This window comes from Pocillopora verrucosa, chromosome 10, assembly GCF_036669915.1.
Source record: "Pocillopora verrucosa isolate sample1 chromosome 10, ASM3666991v2, whole genome shotgun sequence".
NCBI classification, from domain to species: Eukaryota; Metazoa; Cnidaria; class Anthozoa; order Scleractinia; family Pocilloporidae; genus Pocillopora; species Pocillopora verrucosa.
In genome coordinates this window covers 11,672,536-11,695,339 of record NC_089321.1, presented here as the reverse complement: position 1 = coordinate 11,695,339, position 22,804 = coordinate 11,672,536, and the positions used below count along the sequence as shown (strand labels likewise).

The 22,804-nt window shown below is 37.8% G+C and overlaps 4 protein-coding genes across 4 annotated transcripts; all 4 read left to right on the top strand.

Moving 5' to 3' along the window:
- The first annotated feature begins 9,602 nt into the window (after window positions 1–9,602).
- LOC131776184 (nucleic acid dioxygenase ALKBH1) lies at window positions 9,603–12,627 on the top strand. The gene is made up of 3 exons (XM_059092350.2): window positions 9,603–10,036; window positions 10,992–11,320; window positions 11,916–12,627. The coding sequence occupies exons 1-3, from the start codon at window positions 9,603–9,605 to the stop codon at window positions 12,425–12,427; spliced, it is 1,275 nt and encodes a 424-aa protein (XP_058948333.2). The 3' UTR covers window positions 12,428–12,627.
- Window positions 12,628–14,524: 1,897 nt separating this feature from the next.
- On the top strand, window positions 14,525–16,542 carry LOC131776185 (two pore potassium channel protein sup-9). Its single transcript, XM_059092351.2, has 2 exons — window positions 14,525–14,858; window positions 15,493–16,542. The coding sequence occupies exons 1-2, from the start codon at window positions 14,549–14,551 to the stop codon at window positions 16,071–16,073; spliced, it is 891 nt and encodes a 296-aa protein (XP_058948334.1). The 5' UTR covers window positions 14,525–14,548; the 3' UTR covers window positions 16,074–16,542.
- An 807-nt stretch (window positions 16,543–17,349) lies between these two features.
- LOC131776171 (potassium channel subfamily K member 3) lies at window positions 17,350–19,796 on the top strand. The gene is made up of 2 exons (XM_059092332.2): window positions 17,350–17,709; window positions 18,319–19,796. Exons 1-2 carry the CDS (start codon window positions 17,421–17,423, stop codon window positions 18,930–18,932), a joined length of 903 nt encoding a protein of 300 aa, XP_058948315.2. The 5' UTR covers window positions 17,350–17,420; the 3' UTR covers window positions 18,933–19,796.
- A 143-nt stretch (window positions 19,797–19,939) lies between these two features.
- On the top strand, window positions 19,940–22,456 carry LOC131776180 (potassium channel subfamily K member 9). The gene is made up of 2 exons (XM_059092342.2): window positions 19,940–20,358; window positions 21,253–22,456. The coding sequence occupies exons 1-2, from the start codon at window positions 20,055–20,057 to the stop codon at window positions 21,837–21,839; spliced, it is 891 nt and encodes a 296-aa protein (XP_058948325.2). The 5' UTR covers window positions 19,940–20,054; the 3' UTR covers window positions 21,840–22,456.
- Window positions 22,457–22,804: the final 348 nt, after the last annotated feature.

Sequence of the window (22,804 nt, the reverse complement as noted above, 5' to 3'; positions counted from 1 at the left end):
GAGAGGATGCGCAAAAATGGAGGGAGTTTTGAAGTACTCATGAAACAAGCGTTCAGTGAAATTACAGAAAATCTAAAGGAAATCGAAGAGGAAGGTGTGAAGCAAAAGCAGAAAGTTGATATTCAGCGAAGAAGAAGAATCAGTGCACCGGCCACATCGTTTGGAAGACTAGACGCTTCGGAAAAAGATGTGGAACTCATTTTCCCTAAACGGAAGAACACTCAATCATCTTTGATCATCGCTTGGCCCGAGTTGCAAAGCGTGGAAGAAGAAAGCGAGGAGAGTGAAGACAATGAAGTTTTAAAAGAAGAAATAATCGCGGAAATTTATAAAAAGGAGCAAAACCTGAATGAAAATCTCCCAAGAAGACGCCGGGTCAGCGCTCCAGCCAAAACATTGACAGAAACCGCAGACATGTCAACTTTTAAGCAACTCAGGAAAGACATTGGAAGAAGATTGTCAAGGACGAGATCTGATCCAACTTTTTCAACCCTGCCCTGGTTGGACTGGATTGATGAAGAACCGGAGCCGGATTTTGAACCAGTTGAGTTTAATTTAGACTTCCTTGAGGAGTTGATCAAGGGGTAATTGAAACTTCTTCAGCGCAAGCAAGGTGATTTATAACACCGCTTTCATTGATCGATTACGTAAGATAAAGATCATTTGTACGTACGTGGCAAAAAAAATAATAAATTGGAACAGTGGTCGAGTGGATGAGAGACATTTGGATTTTTTTAATTACTTTTTGGTAAATTACTACTACCACCTCAGATGTTGTCCACGAGTGTAATACACTGAATAAATCATAATATACGAGCTTCGGTTACGTCTGCAAAATTTTCGGTGTATTATACATTAGCCAATATTTTGACTTAATATAAAAAAATCCTTTTGGAAGGCCAAAGTGACAATCCAAGCTGGAAGTTCCGACTCGTTTTACAAAACTGATATTAATTCTTAGTAGAGCATAGAACAAAATTTTTCTATAGGGTTCAAATTCTAGTCGGTTGTTGTATTATGAGCGCAAATCTGGTAAAGAACTACGATCAAATATTCTTTACTTTAACAATGACGTCATATGCACGGATTACGTGGGTTTAATTTTCCTCGTGCCGTAGTCATTAAATTTACGACCGAATGGTACAGCAGACATCAAACTCTGATCGCCGATATTGGCTGGTTGAATAAAACTTATTATCTTTGATATTGAAAGAGTTGGCCGGGAACAATATCAAGAGGTTTTTTTCTCAGTTAAATCGCATGTAGGATTAAACTCACAATATCAAAAACAATAACTTATGATTAACTTTGGGAAAAACAAGTCTGCGTTTAAGTCACGGCAATGCCTTTTTCATTTAGGAGTACCTAATAAAATCAATGGAAATGAGTCACAGAATTTTGTAATACTGCATCGTTTGTTTGTTTGTTTGTTTTCTGTTATAAGGAGATCATTTGGAAATGATCGCTTGAGGCCCTTGAGAGATTAGTCCACTGCATAAATCTCCATCCGGTGGAGAGCGCAGTACGTTTTGTTAACAATTACCCGCTTGATAGTGATTTATCTTTTGAATGGCGTTATCTGCCATTTGAACAATTAGTCCTAAGATGAACTGTCTTGATCTGTGCCTAACTTTGATCCGACAACGTTCTTCATGAGGAGATTTAAGATCACTTTTTCGTTTTGTTTGCTTTTTTCTGTTGATTTTTCTGCAACGCATCTAACGAACAGTGACGAGGCTTCGAATCGTCAACAACTTAACTCTGGTTTTGTATATTTTTACCTTCTAAATATTCTTCTCTTTCCTTTAATTAACTGGTTGATCCCTAAAAGTGACCAGCATCCAATTTCTCTTTACAATATCACCCCCGAATTGCACATGAAGGACACAAGAATACAGGGAATGATCACCACCTAAAGAAGCTCCTGATTGTCAAACAAATTCTCCTTGTCAGCACCCAAGAAAATGTATAAAGAACAGTATGGAGAATATGTATACTGACACTAAGGTGTCAAGGGTTGACAATGAAGGGATTCTCGGTTTTGTATCTTGAAATCTCTAACGTAATTTGATACATTTCAGGTTTGCCATCAACATTCTCTCTGTAAATTTTCACCATCTTAAATCACACTTGTTCGGTTTTTTTTTTGGTCCAATCTCTGAAGACACCGGATATTCCAATGTTTCATCATATTAAGACATTTCACTTTCACGCTCAGAATGACTCAAACGACCATTTCGTGACGTAAACTTCGTTTAAGGCTGTCATGACAACAAATGATAATTAATTACTACTAACAATAAAATTTGAACAAAAATAATTCTAAACCCAGCTCTCTAACGGCTAAATTTTAATATATGCTGGACTGGACCTAAGGATGAATGAGTCGTCGGATTGACAGATCAACTCCAACTGTAAGTTACAGCCAGGCATTTATGACAACGTCAAACGGCTGTAATGAACTCTTATTTTACAACTTTTTAATCCACAAATCAGTTATGCAAGGAACCAAATAAAATTCCTTTTTCACAGGTACCGCAGATATTTTCAGTCGAAGAGAAAGTAGCTTTAGCGGACGGCAAGAAGTACAGTTTTCCATGTGCTGGTGCGGTCTTACACGTCAACCTTGACTTCCTTAATATATTAACAATTTTAGCAACAAGAATTCCTCTTAAAACGATAGCCTGAAATTCTTTTCTTGAATCTTAACTTGCGTTGGTTTACAATTTGCGACGCTCTGCATCAGAACGCACGTTGCAGAGCAAAGCAAAACCGTCACTTCAATTTGCAATAGCTTCTTTATAGTCGGCACTAGAAAGGATTTAATTGCCATGGATTAATTCTCTATAATTGGCCATTTATCACAGATACCTGAAAAACACTCTCGTTGCTAAACAACTATACGCTTCAAAAGTTAATCTTCCCTTGAAATCACTGTATTCAGTTGACTTTACAGGAGACATAAGACGGAAGTTGACTTTAGATGAAGAAGACTCAGGAGTGCTCCATCTTTGACTTGTAGACAACCAGCAGAGGTTTCCAGGCAATAGAATGAGGAATTTGGAAGGAGAAAATTTTCTACGCCAGATGGCATGGAGCCAACTTTATCGGCCATGAACTGTTTTTAATTACAATATTGTTACGAGAAGGAGGACTTAGAATCGGTTAGCTTAAGTCTGCATTATCCGAAAATGTAGGAGAGTGGAAACTGAAAGCTTGAAAGCCCTAGAAATCTCGGGGAGCTGGTGTTTACAAAGGAGAACAATTCAATGATTGATGAGATCTTTAGAAGTCACCAAAGACTTATCCGGGTATGAAATCCACAAAAGTTGTTCTTAGTTAAACTGCTTCAAATAACACCTTCCTTTTTAAGCGGGATTGTTTACAGTTGTAAATACACTTTGTGAGAGACATTCTGCACTTTCGCTTCGGAATAGTTTCCCTTCAGTTGCAATTTCAACGCTGTAGATGCTGCTCTTATATAAACTCATTCATCTCGTGCACTGTAAAACAAATGGTGTTTCATTGAGTGTTGGAGCAGCGCCTCGCGGTGAGTGTGACAGGGAAGCTGCGGGCAGTTTTTGAGTGTTTAAGAGTCGAGTATTTTGAACTGAATTCATACAGACGATCATACAGTATGTGAAGAATGTAATAGACACTTCAGATTTGTACGTAATTTATAAAAAAAAATCTTGAATAAATCTTATGTTAAATTATTTATCTGATCGTGTCACTCACACTGAAATAGCGTTGGTTAACGAATTAGTGGAAACAAAGTCACAAAAAACTTAATTAACTGCTTCGGATATGCATCATTCTTGTTTACATTTCTTTGCAGCGACGTTTCCTTGATGTCTCAACAATTGGACCCCACTGAAAAGTGACGCAACTTGAAGTGAATAAGGCTCTCAGTGAAACCAAATGATCAAAGAAGTGAGATTGGTCAGAGTAGTTTAGCTTGTATCACATTAGAATATTCATTTGCCGTGAACCATCTAATCGCAGTATCTTTGATAATATAGAGATGTCAATAATTGTATTGTAATTATGAGATTTTGGCTTTTAAGTTCCATTTTCATGTTTTATGTGGTAAACGAGTCTTTATAAGACCTCTTAACGTTTCAATTACTTGAATCGACTTAATAAGAGTCTCTTTCCTCAGTGAATTCCAATTTAATAGATGGCCGCGCTCTAAGAATGTTATTTACCCGATAGGCATAAACAAAACTCATGTATCTCCTAAATATTAATCACAAAGTCGCTCCACCTTTTAGCGTCAACATGCCGAGAAAATTGCCTGAACGTACTGTTTTGAGACAAGGGAAATTCAGGGAAATTGAGAGAATGCACTCCAAAAGCATCTTTGTTCAAAGTATTTTCATTTGATGCGCACAAATAGTTCGCTTTTTTCAATTCAGTAATTCAATTCAGTTACCGTTGGCTTGTCAGCGGACTGCCGCACCAGGACAAAAAATAGACGAGATAAACCGCTGTGACCTGAGACTAAATTGTGCTTTGGTCAATCACTTTCTTTCTCTGCCATATTTCTGTTAAATACTCACAAAGCTAGTTTCTGTTCGGCACGCTTTCCTCTCTGGAGTTTTTGTCCACAGTCTGTTCAATGGTTACTGGATCACGCGAAATAATTTTGAGGTAGGTATAGCTTCACCGAGCATTCAGTCGTAGCCCCAGGTTTTCTTCAAATTTACATACTTTTTGGGATATCTTAGGTTATTTTAAAATGTTCTTCTCGATCTACCGTTGCACGAGAAAAGATTTACAAATATACCCATTTTAAAAAATTTGCGAAGCTTTTCGTAACTCTGCAACAACAAGAATCGAGGCTAAGCCTACAACTCTGACGTTCATTCGAACCCACTGACCAGTAAAATCGCGTATTCGTGTGGTTTCTCCGAGCATACCATCTTGAGAGTTTTCAATACACTCCTTCAAATATTTAATTTCTTTAGCTCTTTGTAGTCTGGTGTCTTTTTCAATTACTTTTATGTTCCTACATACTAATGGAAACAGGTAAGAAAAAAAAAACTAAATACAAAAATAAATTTCCGGCAAAAAAATATCATACAAATGTTATTTAAAAGTTATAGCAAATTCAAACAACTAATCTACAATTTGGTTAAAACTTACTGAACAAGTGACAGCGTTAAATAATCTTTGAAAACTATTTTCTCAACCGTAGGAGATGATCAGTGCATTCCTCTAAATCTTGCTAAGTATGATAGGCTTATGATAATAAGCGTTTTTCTTCAACTCACACTTTAAAATTTATAGGCAACAAATAAATTATTAAAATGGCATACATAGAAACTTCCGATTGGCGGCCATTTTGTCTTTTAACAATGTTCAGCGAGATACATCAAAATCTATGAGGCAGTGAATGGTCACAGAAATTTCAAACAAAGAAAAATTCAATGAAAAAAAAAACAATGAAAAAAAAGGGAGACCACCGACCACCGATGAACAAAAGTTTTATAGAAATTCAGTGTTTCTAGACGATTTGCGATAAATCCTTCAGCGATGGAAAAAGCCGAAGTTGTTTTAGTCATACCTGAAGTTCTCTGAAGGACAATGAAAGAGGTTTTTGTATTACATATCTAAATACTTTGAAGATAACTGGTTCTTTTGATGATAAAGGTTTATCATCCATTCAAAGAGCCCGTCTCAATGCGTTTAACCGTTAACTACCAAATGGCTAAAATTTTCAGCTGTTAGGCGTAAAATTGACTAAATTTTACCTTTAGCCGTAGAAAATGTTATCAGCAAACTCTTTTTCATATCTGACGATGTGTCATTTTAAAAATGTCATAAGCTTTGACTTTGACGCGTCTTTTCTTATGGCTTATGCCGTTACGATGATTATATCCTGGTACCCAAAAAAAAAAACCATTTGCGTCAGGTCCCACCTTGCGGGGGAGGGTACGGCTAATCGTTGGCTTTAGTCACACAGAGTCATATTCCGCGAACCGGAACTGTCAAAATTTTCAACCGTTAACCGTTCAAGCCGACTCTTGAGATTCTCTAGAAATAATTTCACGTAAGATAAAACTAAGATAAAGATATGGAATCTTAAGGAGCTTTTTTAACAAGTAAGGTATTTTTGACACGGGAAGCGCAGTTGATATCATATCCTGCAGATATAAGGACGTTTCATTTCTGGGGAAATTGCGGTAAGACTACTTAGAGAGGAATATCAAAACACATATGCTTTACTCTTTTTGCAATTCCTGCTCATGTTATATTATCCAACGACTCTTTTCTCCGCAAACATCAGCTGTGTAAAATTTTCTTCCGATGTTGACACAACTTATTACCACAAAATCACGTGTTTATGGTTCATTACACGCAGTCACGTGCTTCTGGCCTATTGACCCAGATTAGATATCAGTTGATAAGTCAGTCGGAAAACAAAAGTGGATGACCCTTTAACATTGCTAAATAGGTCATAAATTTCTTTTCGCGATAGATAGACGAAATATCAATGTTAAGAACGAAGGATTTTCCCTGTTGTGAGGAAAAGAACCTCTATCTGTCGAACAGATAGGGGTAGATACTGAAGTGAAAAAAAACTACAATTGAAGTGTGACACAAAGATATTGAATAGCGCAGAATTTTCGAGTTGTTATTGATGAACTTTTACTGATGAAAAATATAGACTGTCCGAAGCTATGTTGTAACTAAGCGCTCTATAGCGATTCGTTTGGCAAAAGCAGTAATGCGTTCCAAAGATATACGAAATTTATAAATGAAAGAGTCGAGAAATTTCGGAAATGGCCCTTGATTTATTTAATTGCCGGAATATTTTCTAACGCTATGCACGACAAGGTTAACCTCATATGTCATCTTCGTTAACAAGACTTTTAATTAACCGGCCTGGGTGGTTCAATAATTTTTAATTGTTTTCTGATGCATGGGAATGAAATTCCTGGACAACCCTAACCGCATCATTCGAAAATGATCAATGTATTTCCAATTTCTGCTCACATTTGGTTTCCAAGAGCAATCATCATAGATCCAGAGTGATATTTCAATATTCAGAACATAGACTCCAATAACATTGCATGTGGTTAACAGAAGTTAATTGAAATTCGTTCGCTCAATTAGCCTTCTTTTTGCTAACTCTTTTGAGAAACACAGAGTTCACCTTGAGTCAAGAAATATAGTTTCGTGATTTTTCTTTACTATTAAATATTTAATTTCTCTTGAATAAAATAAATGACTTTGTTCTATTTGTATACATTCAGTATATTGTTCCAACGTCTCTAATTGCTTGCGAAATACAAGATAAACACTGCCCTCGGGGTAAGTCGGTAAAAACAGTACGTGAGTATGACTGTATACAGCCTGTGTTGTTTGCTCAAATTCATCCATTTTCATAGAAAACCTTAAATGAAACTTAAAGATGGTTTTTTCGTTTTACAAGATCGAAAGCTCAAAATTTTATCTATATACTCACTGAAGTTCTAATACCATTTTAGAGTTATGTAAATCACTTGGTTTTAATTCCTATTATCCGGGACGAACGACTTTGTCTACTGTTCATTGCGTTTTCATAATCCTTGGATATAAAAATGAATTGTGCATGACACGCTATATTCATAGTGTTGTGATCAAACAACATAGTTCCAAATTTGTTTGCCACAATTCTTCTCCTTCAATAAACTTTCTGTCAGTAATTATCCAGAAAACTAAAACTTGAATCTATCACGTCAATCTCCTCTTCTTCACAGCATTGCATAACCCAGTGCATTGTTGACAAAGCTGAAACTGCTGGAAGTGTGTAAGATTTTTGCTCGCCAGATTTTGTTCTATCAAGTTGTTTCTGTGGTTGTTTCAATTGATTCGTCTTGGTTCCAAAGTTTTCCTTCAGCGTTGAAGCCGGCGCGCTGTTTCGTCTCTGCAGCTGTTCTGTTTTTAATCTTCGTATTTTGGTGTCCTCTTCCAAGCCTTTTAGATTTTCAAAGATCTCGCTGAAAGCTTGATTCATGGCACTGTCGAAATCCGTTCGCTTCTCAAGTTCACACTTTTGTCCTTTCACGTTCTTCATTGCAACAATGTGCGTAAACTTAAATCTCTGAAGAAGTTTCGACGTCTTCGAGGTTTAACTTTCACTGGCTTGTTGAACTGAGCGATAAAAGTTTTAAGTCAACGTGCCCCCTTAAGGCGTAATATTGTTGACGTAGCCAATCACGTGATTCGTTCCACGAGCACGAACTTCACGGTATATTGGTTAACAAATTGACTCAACGTGCCGCAAAAGGACAATTTCATTTCCGCGCGTGAGCACAGGGCTGAATATTTCTGTCAGGGTGGAAAGCATATTTTGGAATATCCGGGGACAGATACTGGACCGCAGATAAAATTTATGAACTCACAAATAACAACGACTTCAAGTAAAAAATGTTTCCCTTAAAAATCCAACTTTTCAAACAGTATCTTCTTACAAGCAGAAACTAAAAAGCCCCCAGCAAGCTGCACGGTAGTATACTATTGCCATTTTAACAAAGATGTCGTCCATACCTTTTTTCATAATATTCATATTTGTGGGGTAATTTACGATTATCCGTGCGTGGGTGTGGCTTAAGGGCCTATATTCCTGTCTCGTCGGTAGAAGCTATATTTGTCGGTAGCATGTGATCTAATTTAGCAGCAGACAATTACAAGCTAATGACAAAATCCTCAAAGATTTCCCTTTAAAAAAAAAACAACAACAGCTGAGGTACAAATATACAAAAGTACAAGATCAAAAACGCCGTCTTTTCCCATGATACCTCTTATCGTAAACGACTAAATGGTTAGCTAAGATTTTTCAAAAATAAACAAAGCTGTATTTAGTTTGGAGTTTCGAACGAGTCTGCAGAAACCTTCTGCTCGATGGGTAACAATTTTCATTAAGACCATATTTTTACAGTTCATCGCCTAATTCTTCAGTCCTCGCGAATGCTTTTTTTTTTTTCGTTGAGAGCGGTAACAATGAAACTAATTCGGTGCAGTATCAAGTTTCGTGACTTGATGATTCCGTTATACATCACTCAACTCACTCAAAAGCCCATATAGCAAATTCTGGAAGCTTCCGCTTCCATTCAGAGCGGAATACCTTAAAGTTTTTCTCAAAAGTGACACCCTTCCACACTTTATGTAATCAGTCATACCAAATTTTAAATATTTTTCTTAGTGGCTGTGCAACTCAAGCTTGAAGAAATCATTCCCACGTGTTGTCCTATTCCTGTTCAAAGCAATATCAACATGTTGCATGGAGCTCAACGAAGTCTTATATAGACTTTATAATGTCAGAAAATATCGGCAGGGATTTACCTCGCTCAAGTTTTTATTTTTGTTGTTTTTAGGTTGTTTTTGGTTTTCTGGTTCGCGGTACTGTTACTTCACTATATTTTTCCGCTGGAGAACGATTACGTCTTCAATGGCTGAAGACGAAAGGAAAACAATACCCCCCTCCTTCTCTAGCAGTTTACTCAGCTTACAAAAAACAGAGCTTCCCTCCCCTGCCCTCCCGTCCCTCCTTTCTTTAAAATCTTCCTTTTCAATGAAATACTGCTGACCACTAGGCTCTACAGTTTTCCAATATGGCGGACGCGCCGGCAGATATAACTAGCGACGAATCGTGCCATCAGAAGTCACCCAATGGCCGTATTGATTATGTTCGGGAGGAATACAAACGTTATAAACGAAAGAAACCTCCACCAGACTTCAGAGAAGTAATCGATTTCCGAGATCCTTCGACATTTCGTGATCGTGTCGAAAAATTCCAACTGCAAACACAAGGAAAATGCGATAAAAGTGATTCGAATTTCGGACTTCGATGTGTAAAGGAATGGCAAGCGTACGAACTTAAGTCGTGCTCAGGGTTTATTTTTATAGTAAACCCGTTTTTACATGGAGCACAACATTACTGGACAAGACGATGTATTGAAGATTTTCCCCGCAAACCAAACGTTTGTAACTTGGATGCGCATATGACCTTAGACACGAGAGAAACTGTGTGGAGACTCAGTCAGAGGTGAGAGTGCAGACCAGTAAACTTTCTGATATCCATTTTTATTACAGTTTAATTGCTTCAGAAATAATAAAGCTCAGATTTTGAGATTAGGATAATAATCACAAAAGGAAAAAATTTTACTTCATTAAATTTTCGAGATGTAGTAGAAGTAATCAAACACCCTCATGGATTGCCACCATAATGACCTCTTAAATAAACAATTTCTGATTCTTTCAATTTTCCACTGCTGCTTATACTGAGCACAAAGGGTAAGTGAGTGAAGTTCAAAAGTCACCTTGTTCTGTGTAAGGTGTGTAAAATTGTTAGTTTATAGCATTGAACACAAATACTTGTCAATACTGGTATTTGGACCTTGGCGTTTTCATATTATATAGCAGCAAAATTTTGGCAATCTCCAGTTTAAGTGGGAGACAAGTGCAAGATGAACTTGGGATTTAGCAGTCCAAGCTTTAAACCTGCAGGGTAATTGTGCTGTGTTCTCTGACAAGCACATGCTCAACTTGTACATTTCTTCCTGTCACCAAGAAGGTGATGCAGGAGGTGGCTTGGTCGTAATGGACTGTGGGACATCTGGCAAAATGCTGAGGGTGGGAAGGGGAGAGAGGGTAAGGTACTTGACCTGTGATAGACTAAAATCTGATCTAGGCAGTAGTAACAATTTTTCTGGTCATTTCATGGTTGGTTAACCCTTTAACTCCCATGAGTGACCAAAACAGAATTTCTCGTGACAGCATCAATGTGACATCAAGTAGACAAGCCATGAGAATCGAGAAAAGATATCAATTAGGGTATGATTAGTTGATCCAATATCAAATTCTCCAAACTAATGTCATAAGAATTGTATGGCAGGCAGTAAGGAGAATTTATACCAATGAGATCTTGAGAGTGAAGCATTTAAATGGATCACATGTATTGCATGATTTCATGTTTTAACAGCAATTTCTTAATCCCTCAGGAATAATGAAAACAACAACTTAATGGACAAGCTCCGCTGGGTCCACCTAGGATATCACTTTGACTATAATGTTGTCAATTACAAGCCTGAATGGTATCATAACTTCCCATCAGACCTAGCAGGCTTGACAAAACACATTGCTAGTGCAGTTGGATACCCAGACTACTCCCCTGAGGCTGGCATTGTTAATTACTATCCTCTGGGAGGCTCCATGGGGGGCCATACAGATCACTATGAGTCTGATTTATCATGGCCTCTGATCTCATTGAGTTTTGGACAAACAGCCATTTTTCTTATTGGTGGAGCAACTAGAGATGTACGACCAGTTGGTGAGTTTGTATCTTACTAGTTTTGAGTCATTGGAATAGATAAACTGCTTAGTCTGGGTTGATCCTCATGGACCAAACCTTGAATAAGTTATAAGTAATTTTTAATAGTTTAATGGTCAAGGTATGAGAAAAGAAAACTGATAGCCCCTAAACATTTTAGAGAAGGCTCTTCTACCAACAGTATCACCTATAAATCAAGCATTAAGCTCATGAAAATAAAGGAAATGATGGTAAACTCAAGAAGTTCTTGACTATTAAAACAAATTCTCCTTTTCAGTTGTTATCTTGATTTAACGCCAAATTCTTGTGGCTAAAATACAAGGAAATGTGTTTCAGCCAGAGGGGAGCATTAACAATCCGATCATGGAAGTTAAAGGGTTGAACAATTATTAAGAAGAATCACTTACTGTGAGAATTTTCTCTTGATGCTATGTGGGTTTTCTCCACAGGCCTGTTCACTGTAATAAAATTTTAATCATAATTTTGAGACATATTGATGTGTCAGCATTGTGAGAGACAGTGTTGTGTGACTGTTGAGAAAGTTATAAAAAACAATTCAACCAAAAATTTTATATTATCGTTAACTTTTTTGCAGCTTTATATGTTCGTAGTGGGGATATTATCATCATGTCAGGAAAATCAAGAACTGCCTTCCATGCAGTTCCGAGGATTATTAAAGTGGGAAAGGAATATGAACCTCCATGTTGCCTCAAATGGGAAGATGGCCTCTTTTCAAGGGACGTCACTTCGAGAAACCCGGATGAATCAGGTGTCCTGGATGAGAGCTCAGTAATCCCGGGTGCTACAAATAAAGACATAACCATAACCTCTTGTTTAAATCGGACACAGCGAATAGAAAAACCTTTGTTCCAAAAATTCGGTGATGATAAGATTATCAGAGGATTAGAAGAGGTCGGTATTGATGAGAGAGGGCATAGCGAAACCGACGAAGGTTGTCGATGCGACCAACCTAATTTTTTTGCAAAATCTATAGAAACTCTTACCCTAGAGGAATGGAGAGAGTTTGAAATCTATCTTTCGAAAACTCGTATCAATGTGAATGTGCGTCAAGTGCATGAAAGTGGAAAAACAGTGAGTTCATCTTAATATGAAAACTCAATTGTGAGTGTTTGATATGACTGTATAAATATCAACCTTGGTCTAAGGGAGGAGCGCATTTCCAATCTTGTTGTCTTTTTAATTTTTTTTATCCGAGACATTTAATGGCTTAAAACGTACTTAAAAATGCAGTTTTAGTAAGCCCTCTCAGAGCAGAACAACTCACTATGTTGCTTGTATCCAAAGACCTGTGTATGTTTTTTTGTTTGTTTTTTTTTTTAATAAAAGAAAAAAATAATCAATAAAAGAGCAGGTTGCTATTTTTAGTTAATTTTGTACAACGACAGTTGTTTTGATATGCAAAGTGATCAATTGACAACAATGTACACAACTATTTACAAAGCGCTCTGTGTTGGAAAACCTTCCAGTTGCTATTTTTACAGGTGCTCTTTTGAAATGCCTTGAAAGTAGCATTTGAAAGGTTTAATTACATCCACTTACAAGAACATCTAAGTGATTTTTTCTTAGAAAGAGTATAGTAAAACTTAACGAGACATTTTTTTATTATTATTTGAGCTTATCATAGAATCTGCCTCTATTTACAAGTTTGTTCATCAGTAGTTTTCCTTGGCACTGTAATCACAGGTTAGGGGCCAGGTTTCCCATCGAGTTTCAAAATGGCAGTGTCAGTGTGAGTGTTGCACAAATGTTTTTGATGCCAAATTGGATTTCGAACTCTTTCCTTTCTGACAAGTGCAATTGCCAAAAAGACGTCCTCGTGAATTAGAAAAGCGTCAGTTCTTGACGACTGCACCTGCTGAGAAAAACTTGCTTGTGCATGATGAATGCGTCATGTAATAAAAAGGTAAAGGTAATGTTTCCAAGAAAACTAGCTCATGGATGATAACAGCTTTAGGAATCGATGACTGAAATTTCCAAGAAAAACTTGCTCGTGAAAAAAGAAATGCGTCAAGTGATGACAACTGCAATTGCTAAGAAAACCTTTCTGGAAAAATATATGCGTTCGGTTCTGACAAGGATCATTGCAAAAAAAAACTTGCTTGTGAAAAATGAATGCGTCAGGTTTTGACGACTGCAATTGCGAAGAAAAACTCGCTCGTGTATAATAAGTACGTCAACGACTAAGACAACTTGATTGTGAAGAAAAAATGCCAAGAGGAACTTGCGCGTGAATAATAAAACCGTCAAGTATCGACGACTGCATGCCGAGAAAAACTTACTTGTAAATAATAAATGTGCGAGATAAAAACCACGTATAACTTTTGTTAAGTTATACTAAGCGGAGTTTTATTTATATGCAAATTTTACAGTAGGACACCTTTCAATTTTCTTCTGTTCATCTCCAAAATTTTAACATTTTACTCACAAAATTCGATGGTAAGTAGACGCTTCTTCACCAGTTGATCTCGTGGCTCTTCCTAAATCGTTGAAAAAAAAACTTAAAAACAATAAAATCTAGCGAAGAAATAAAAGTAAAAATTAAATCATCGCGTTAAGGACAAAATTGATAGAATGTAATCCTCCTGAAGCCCCTTTCAGCCACTTTCTCACAACATCTGCCGTCGCAAATTTCGTTCTTAACGAGTTTTTCTTTGACTATTCAGGCATATTTTCCTTCTACGATTGTCAGAAAAAGTTTCTAAAGGAAACTTGTCAAATAAATGTTTGCTCGTGTAAATACAGCTTAACGTTCAGAGCGAGAGTTGTTCGCGTTAACTTTCGAACAGATAGATTTAATGAATCAACAGCTTTAGCTCGCAAAAAAACTCTGCTGTTTATGATAATTTTAGTCCAAGAATACAAAACAATATTACAAAAGACTGTATATTGTTGTATTCTCTGTTCTTTGATTAAAAATAACAAGAGAAATAAGCTAATTTGGATATTATTTCTTTCTGTAAATAGTCTCGGAAATGACAAATTTATGTTTACATTGCAAGTTTCTTTGCAAAATTACTTTTAATTTTTTCTTTCCCCAAGCAAGTTAAGCAATTTGCTTTGAATGTCTTCTGGACGAAACAAAAGGGGTATTATAAAACAATCGTCCCTCTACCATGGCAACGATAATTGCTTGATTATACTTTCTCCGCTGCGCGCTTGGCATGATAATCGAGTTAGCAGACTATTTCTGAACAAGAAGAAATTCAGATGGCTGGAAGCGGAAAGGCAAAAACACTCCTGTTTTTATTCCTCGTCTGGGTAATTTATCTGATTATTGGAATGTTTGTGTTCAGAGCTATTGAACGTACTGAGAATGAGAACAAACCACAAGAGGACGCCAAGAAGCAGTCCTTGGACGCAATTAAAGACAATGTGACGACTAAGTACAACATGAGTGAAGCAGAGTTTGATATCATTGTACAGCAGATTGAAACAGCTTCATCGGATTCCAGTGGTGGACCAGAATGGAGCTATACCGAATCACTTTCTTTTGTGATTCAATTGGCGACAACAATTGGTAAGTAGGACAATTCTGAAAACTTCGTTTGATTGTTTTGTTTGTTTTCATAGCTAAACTTAACTGAACGATAACTGGTCAATCGTCACAGCAAGTAAAACGTTTCTCACCAGTTTGAAACAACTCGAACGCTTCCATTCCTCTCGGTCGTGTTGCTCGATCTTCATTTTTGCCACAGTAAGAGCAAGATCGTTTGATCGTGATACGTGAGTGTCGTCATTTGTCATTTTGGAATGTTTGGAAAAGTAATCTTTGAAATCATCGATCCCCTTCACTACCTTCAACAAAGAATGAATTTCTCCTTTCAAGATCAATACATTTCAAGCAAAGAAGTAATGAAAAAAAGAGAATAATATCTAAGACAAGATATTTCCTTTAACTTTTCTTCTCTTCATAATTTCACATAAACCCTTCAAGTCACGCAATTCCAGCTGTTCTCAGGGATGTCACGCTTTTCTTAGCGGGAGTTGTTGCGTGATAATAATACTTGCAAGCAAGGCGCACGGGAGTTGACGTCACTTCAACAGCGTTTTCCTTAGATATGACTCTGTATCATTTCTAATAATATCCGGTATACAAAAACGAATACTGCCGTTTGTCATTTCAGTTATTTCATATTTTGTTCTCTTTCAAGGTTATGGTAACATTACACCAGTGACAACAGGTGGCCGAGTGCTTTGCATAATCTTTGCCCTCATTGGTATCCCGATCAACATCATATTCCTGCAGTTACTTGGAGAAAGAATGCTTCGCGGCGAGCATTTTCTCATCATGAAATTCGAAAAAGGCTGCCTGAAGCGAGAGGGAGCGCCAAAATTCATGAATGAAAAATGCTCTTTCGTGGGTATTCTTCTGTTGCTGATTATATTATTTGCAGGCGCCGGGAGTCAAATTGAGATGGAAAACTGGACATTTTTTGAAGGTTTCTATGCTTACTTTATAACTTTTACAACAGTAGGCTTTGGTGATCTGATCCCAGGGTCAATGGCTGGTGGTTCTCCAACGGCAAAGCATGTGCTTGCCATCTTCTTTATCCTCATGGGTTTGGCGGCCATGTCGAATGTGATCAATGGACTTGTGAATTGCACCGAGAGTATGGAATTGTTCCGGAGATTGGGCGCGCGCTGCGATAAAAAGAGAAGTGTGGATATTTCTGAGACGCCAAAAACTAATGAAATGGAGTTAAATGAGAACTATGCTCCAGAAACGATTTGATTTTTATCTCCGCTATTATGACAGTGACGCTTTTCTAGTTTCCCGAAAAAGTGACGTAACTCTTCATAAATTGTCTTCAAATTAAAAAACGAACGTCGCCATTTTGAATCTTGCTCGGCAGCCTGGCCGCTTAAACGTGACGTAGTAAGGTCATACATAAAAAAAAAACACAAAAAGGAATTCTGGAGTCAAGTTATTTCTTTACGTAGCAACCAAAGCAGCAACTAAACTGCAAGTGCTTTGTGCGTTGTATTTTTGCTCGTGAGGCCTGGTTACTGAGTTGTTTCAAAATTGCGATGTCCCTGGTTGAATTTTCACCACATTCGAAGGCAAGTTTTGAACATTTAAGGTACCCTCAGTAGTCTGCAAGTAACAGATCTTTTGGCAGGAAATAAATCTTTTCGTGAAGATTTTGATAATGGAGATAAACTCTTTACATATAGATTATAATAGTGACGATAAAAATTTCTTGTCACTTATCCATTGAACGAATAAATTTACAAAGGATTAAGGAATATCATTTTGTAGGCCACTTTCCTTTCTATGTGTGAGTGAGCTGATCGGGAATTCCTCTCCTTAAAGTAATAAGAGGGGTAGCCTTGTGCAGAACCATCCGGTTTTCACGCTCCTGCGAGGATCATAACAGCATAATGCGCCGGAGTTTTGGGTGCTCAAAATAGCAGATGGTGATGAGAAAAATCACCATCGTTCTTGTAGAAAATCTCAGTTTTTTAATTTCACGTGACAATTTTTCTCTTTCTCCTCCCCCTTCATGTTCTTTTTCGGTTTTCTCATGAAAAGTTTTATCGTGAATCAGGAATTATTTGATTATAATCAATGTTAAAACTAAGTTCAGTTAAGTCTGGAGTCGAAAGGTTTTCTTAGAAAATTGTCTTTGCCTCGGTGGTTTGGTCTCGGTCTTCGCCGGAAGACGCGTAGTCTCTGCTCTGTGTTAATTTTTTAATTTTTAAGCATGTATCTTCTGCCATCCCGAGAAGCTTTTTGGAGCTCGTTAGGAGTTAAATTTATGCAAGCTAGGAACTACGCAAAAGTCCCTTTAAATCAAAGTAAAATTAAAGGAAACTCGACCATTTCAAATAAAATTTCGAGCAAAATGTGAGATTCCTTTTTATTGAAAAATTAGCTGATTGACTTCACATTAGTGACCGATAAACTAAAACCTAGTTGCTGCGCTTTCCGCTCAAACAGCTCGTCGGCTGGCTTCTTCCTCGTACGCTGACCAAAAGGATCGCAGCGAGATAATCATTGTCACGGAACAACTCAAGGAGGGATGATAGCGTGCTGTGCATCATTGAGTCTGATTGAGTCGCGCGAAAATCTTAAAAGATGAATGTTCGAAATCTACTGATTTTATTTCTTCTCTGGTTCTTTTACCTCACCATTGGAGTGCTAATTTTTAGAGCTGTGGAACACGATGGCGAAGGAAAGCAAGAGAAATCCAAAGAGCAACGGCTAAAGATAGCCAAAGACAAAATAACATCCGCGTACAACGTGAGCGAAGCAGAATTCTACAATATTGTGCAGCATATTGAGGCAGCTTCGTCTTCGAATGGCGTACCAGAATGGAGCTATCTCGATTCTGTTTCTTTCGTGATTCAACTTGTGACAACAATAGGTAATTAGATGACAGATCTTCTAATTCAAATATCCTTAGATACCGTAGATCAAGCTATGCGTGGATCAATGTTGCGTGATGTTGTAAAATTGTGAACACCTGTTGGTTCGTAAGTACTTGAGGATGCATGAATAATGTTATAAATCTTTGAAATACGGATAAGAATTGACTTCTGTAAAATCAGCGTCTGTGTTCAGGTATTTTCTTCATGAACCTATCAGTTTCGAGATGACGTAATTGTCTCCAAAACCACTTCCGGGAACTATTATTAGAAGTTTTATGTGCCCACAGAAAACATTAGTGTAGTTTGAAATTTTCGGTTTCAACGAAAGGAAATAAATAAATTACTAAGAATTGATTAAAACTTATCATGGCTCAGTGGAGCACCATGAATTTATTCGATCTTTTGCAATCACGCGACCTTCCTTCTATTCAATGTGTCCATTTTGTGATGGGACCTTAGACCCTGCAAATTATAGGCGTGTTTACTTCGCATTTTTAATTTGTTTTCAATTTCTGATCAAGCGGCCATAGCCAAAGAAGAGAAGTCAAGAAATCTTTCTTCATTTCATCTAATTTTATTTCTTTATTATCATTTTTTTCTTCGAGGTTATGGTAACATTACTCCAGTGACAAATGGCGGTCGTGTGTTTTGTATAATCTTCGCTTTCTTTGGAATCCCGATAAACATTATGTTTTTGCAGTCCGTTGGTAAAGGCTTGCGTGAAGTCGAAAAATTTCTCATCACGAAATTCGAAAAACGCTGCCTGAAGAGGAATGAAAAGCCGAAATTCCTAAATGAAAAATGTTCTCTGTGTGCAGTTGTGCTCTTCGTTACTTTGTTACTTATTTCTGCGGCTGTCCAACAAACGATTGACGAATGGACATTTTTGGACGGTTTTTACGCCTATTTCATCACGTTTACAACAGTTGGATTTGGGGATATGATACCAGGAGACAGTTCAACAGAACATCGCGTCAGGAACACAGTAATTCGTATCGTGTTCATCATCCTGGGTTTAATGGCCATGTCGAATGTACTGATCGCGGTTATGGAGTCTACTGAATGTCTACAATATTTGAAAACTTACATGAATTTTTGCAGAAGAGGGGAAAGTGTTGATATTCCTGAAACAAAGGAGAGCGGTGGTGGAGTAGAGTTAACTGAATACCGTAACGAAGATCCGAAAAACAACGATTCGCAGCTTGCAGCGCCAATATGAAGTGTATTGAGAGAGGATCATTTGAATACTACAGGGTGAAAACCCCCCTCCCCCCCCCGCGATAAATAATGACCGTTCCTCGGTAGGGAGGCATAGGGAATTCTTTTCTATCCTCCTACCTCTACAGCACACTTTGGGGAATTTAGGACATGAGTGAAAATTACAGTTCGTTTTTTGCTATTTTCTGCTGCTATGAATATCATGATCAAACCTACATGGCTCCTACATCTAGCGAGTTCGAGCAATTTAGAATCCATTTGTACTTTAAAAGTGTATCCATTTGATTTAATATATTTAGAACTTTAATAAGTTTTATTAGGTTCGTCTATGGCGATTTCTGTGCGGTTTAAATAATTTTTGTTTATATGCGCCAAACACAAATGGAACCCTGTGAAAAATAAAGACCTTGACTGCCTCTACTTCCCCTCCCCTTCAGAACCCAATCCTTCCCCTCCCACTCCCACTCAGGAAGTTCCACTTGGCCTGGATGAGAGCTGGTATATGCTGATTATTCGGGAACGTGAAGTTTATAAGTAAATGGAAATTGGGCAAATTAGGGTCGGGAAATGAAATTTAGATTCCGTTCCCCCCCCTCCCCCCTAACATTTCTGAGACTCGAGAACAACCACCCTCCCAATTGGCCTGCACCTAATCTAAATGACAGATCTCATTTGAGGGCGTTTTTGCAAGTAAAGTGAAACAATACCATGTTGAGTAAATGCAAATATTGGAACCATCTGTAATTAGAGGCAGCCCTAGCGTCACGGTTTAATTAACCTACAGTTTTTAAGCTCGAAATTTTCAATTCGTGTGAATCTTAAACGTTCCTCTTCTTTTTGGTGTGCTTTTTGTATCTCTACATTTTTTGCCTTATTCAAAGCATTCCTTGAAAGCAAAAACTAAATTCCTTCTTATTATGTGCCGTGACGTAAAATAAATTGAAGATTCGTCTCACAACAACAGATGCTTATCATATTTGATATATTAATAAAAATGCATTAACTTTTCAGGTCATTTGTCACAATTATAAGAATTGCTAAGTGTTCAATGATTCAAATTCGGCGTGAACGAGCTAATAACTCGACGGAATAAAACGCCACTGAAAGAAAAAAACTCTCAGAGATGGCGGAGTGCGGAAAAAACCGAGCGCTTCTGTATTTATTTCTTCTCTGGTTCATATATCTTATGGTTGGCATGTTTATATTCAGAGCTGTTGAACGCGACGATAAACCCGACCCCGAGCAATCGAAACCACAGCTATTGGAGAACATTAAAGACAATATAATAGCCAAGTATAACATGAGTGAGGCCGAATTTGACAGCATTGTGAAGCAAGTTGAAGCAGCTTCGTCGGCCTCGAGTGATGGACCGGAATGGAGTTATCGTGAATCGATATCTTTCGTGGTTCAACTGGTAACAACAATCGGTGAGTTGTTGAATTTTAAGGAATTCCCTCTTATGTTATTCTCCTTCTCTCCCAAGATAAAATTAATTGCTTAAAAACTTGAAACGCCTTATTCTGAATGTTTTCAATCCACTTAATTATTTAGTATCTAATATTACTTAGGACAGGAACGATTGCAAAATGTCGATCAAAGTAATTGAGCGGGGGCATTCACTCCTAATTGGAAATATGTCTTGTTATCTAAAATATGCCTTGAAGCATCGTCTTAAAACAAAATAATAAAAGATAGAAAAAAATCCGTCGGTGAGAGATCCTATTTGCAAAAGCGGGGCATGCATTAATTCTGGAGTGAAAGTTGAGCTTAGATGAAGTGTTGAAGCCTTGCATACTCGTGACCATGATTTCACCTGGCCTTCACTCATTGTTTAGCTTAAGCTCTGTGAACGGATCTCTAGAGCTTTCATCCTTCAGTTTTCTTTTTTCGCTAACTGTGCAAACTTTTCAGGCATCTACATCTTATGAATACTCTTTTTTTTTTTCTTCCTTGTCGCGTGACTTTACCGCTTAAGAAAACTTAGTAGAGTATTTGTGGTCACGCAACATCTGTCCAACGTCACGTAATTCTGAAACAAATCACCGTGTCACAGAATACAGACCTTTACAGTTTCAGCTGGTTTTCTTGTGCCAAGAGACATCCCAACCCACCACCACCCCCCTCCTCATACACCCCCTTACATCCTCGTATCCTGTAGCTTCCTGTTGAAGGGCCCTCACTCCCCCCCCCCCCCCCCTCCCCCGAACAGGTGGACATACTCGCGTCTAGATTTTCTTCATGACCACATGATCTGTTGCTTTGGAAAGTTCAGAGATAAGATTCAAAACTCTAGATTAAAAATGTGTTTTTTCTCTTCCAAGGATATGGCAATATCACTCCAGTGACCACAGGCGGCCGAGCCTTTTGTATAATCTTCGCCTTGTTTGGTATCCCGATCAACATATTGTTCCTGCAGGTGGTTGGAGAACGAATGCTACGCAGTGAGCGACTCCTCGTCACAAAATTCGAATCCCGTTGCCTTAAGAGAGAGAGCAAGCCAAGACACTTGAATGAAAAGTGCGCTTTTCTGGGTTTGATGTTGTTGATAATAATTTTACTTGTGGGGGCGGCAACTGCGGTAAAGGTCCAGGAATGGACTTTCTTTGAAGGTTTCTATGCCTACTTCATTACTTTTACAACAGTTGGATTTGGCGATTTGATCCCAGGAGGTGGCCCGTCAAAACATCCAGTCTGGAATACAGTAATTCGAATCATTTTCATCATCCTGGGTTTGGCAGCCATGTCGAATGTAATCAACGGACTTGTTTCGGCACGGGATTGTAAAGAGTGCAAAGAATTTTTCAAGAATTTAAAGGCTCGGTTGGGAAGAAAACAAAGAGGTAAAAATCCTGAAACGATGGAAAAGATGGGAATGGAGATAAACGAACAAACCGAAAAGCCTTTTTAACTTTGAAGAACAAGAAGCGATTTGTGCATATTGAATAATTAAGCTTAAGATTTTTCAAGTTTATCATTTTCAATCCTCTCCATCCTCCGCCATCCTTCTTCGTTCTTGTTTTATTATTGCCTCTTTCGTGTTTTTCTATCTTACTAAACCAATATTTTAAAGTCTCATTCAAGTTGAAAGTCTTTTTTGCACGTCAAACAAATTGACTCAAGTTATCGATCTTGACGTAAGTCCTGCGGACCGAGGGAATGACATTATTCCATAACAGACCTAAATTCAAATTTATCTCCGCCATTAAAAAGTATGAATAAACATTTGCGACTCACCGCTTCTTGATATTCCAAGAAGTAACGTAACAGCCTGAAAATTGTCTTCAAATGTGCTAAAACTTCAACAATCGGCGCTGCCAATTTGAAGACTCGGTCACTCGGTCAGTTGGTCGCATGACGTCCCATAATTCAACTCATGGCGGGAACCAGAACGCTACGCTCATTAACGTTATTGGTATTAGACCGGATTTATCAGTCGGATCTTCAATAAAATTTCTCTCAAAACGTGGTCAGTGCATTAATTTCATATTTACTTTTTAAAGGTACAGATGAAAAGTGTGTAGTTTCTATAATTTTTAACTGTCGGCTTAAACCAGAATTGATGGATGATTGTAGGCTTTATGAAGGAATACACCAGGAGAGGGGAGGGGCGAGGGATGGAGAAGGGAGGGGTGAGGGGTGGGGAGAGGAGGGTCGACAATGTCTTAGCTTAAAAAAACGAATGCAAGTAAAATTCCTTCTTGTGATTATAACCCGCTTTTTTTCTGGAGAGGGAAGGGAGGAGGTTTTCTTAAATAACACGAGTCAAAAACTACCGTTTTAAAAGACAAAGCTCTTTCCTTCAATTTTGCCTTTTCAATGGACTGTATTTTTGACAATCCAACCAAAAACATACTGAGTTCACCCTTCATTTCT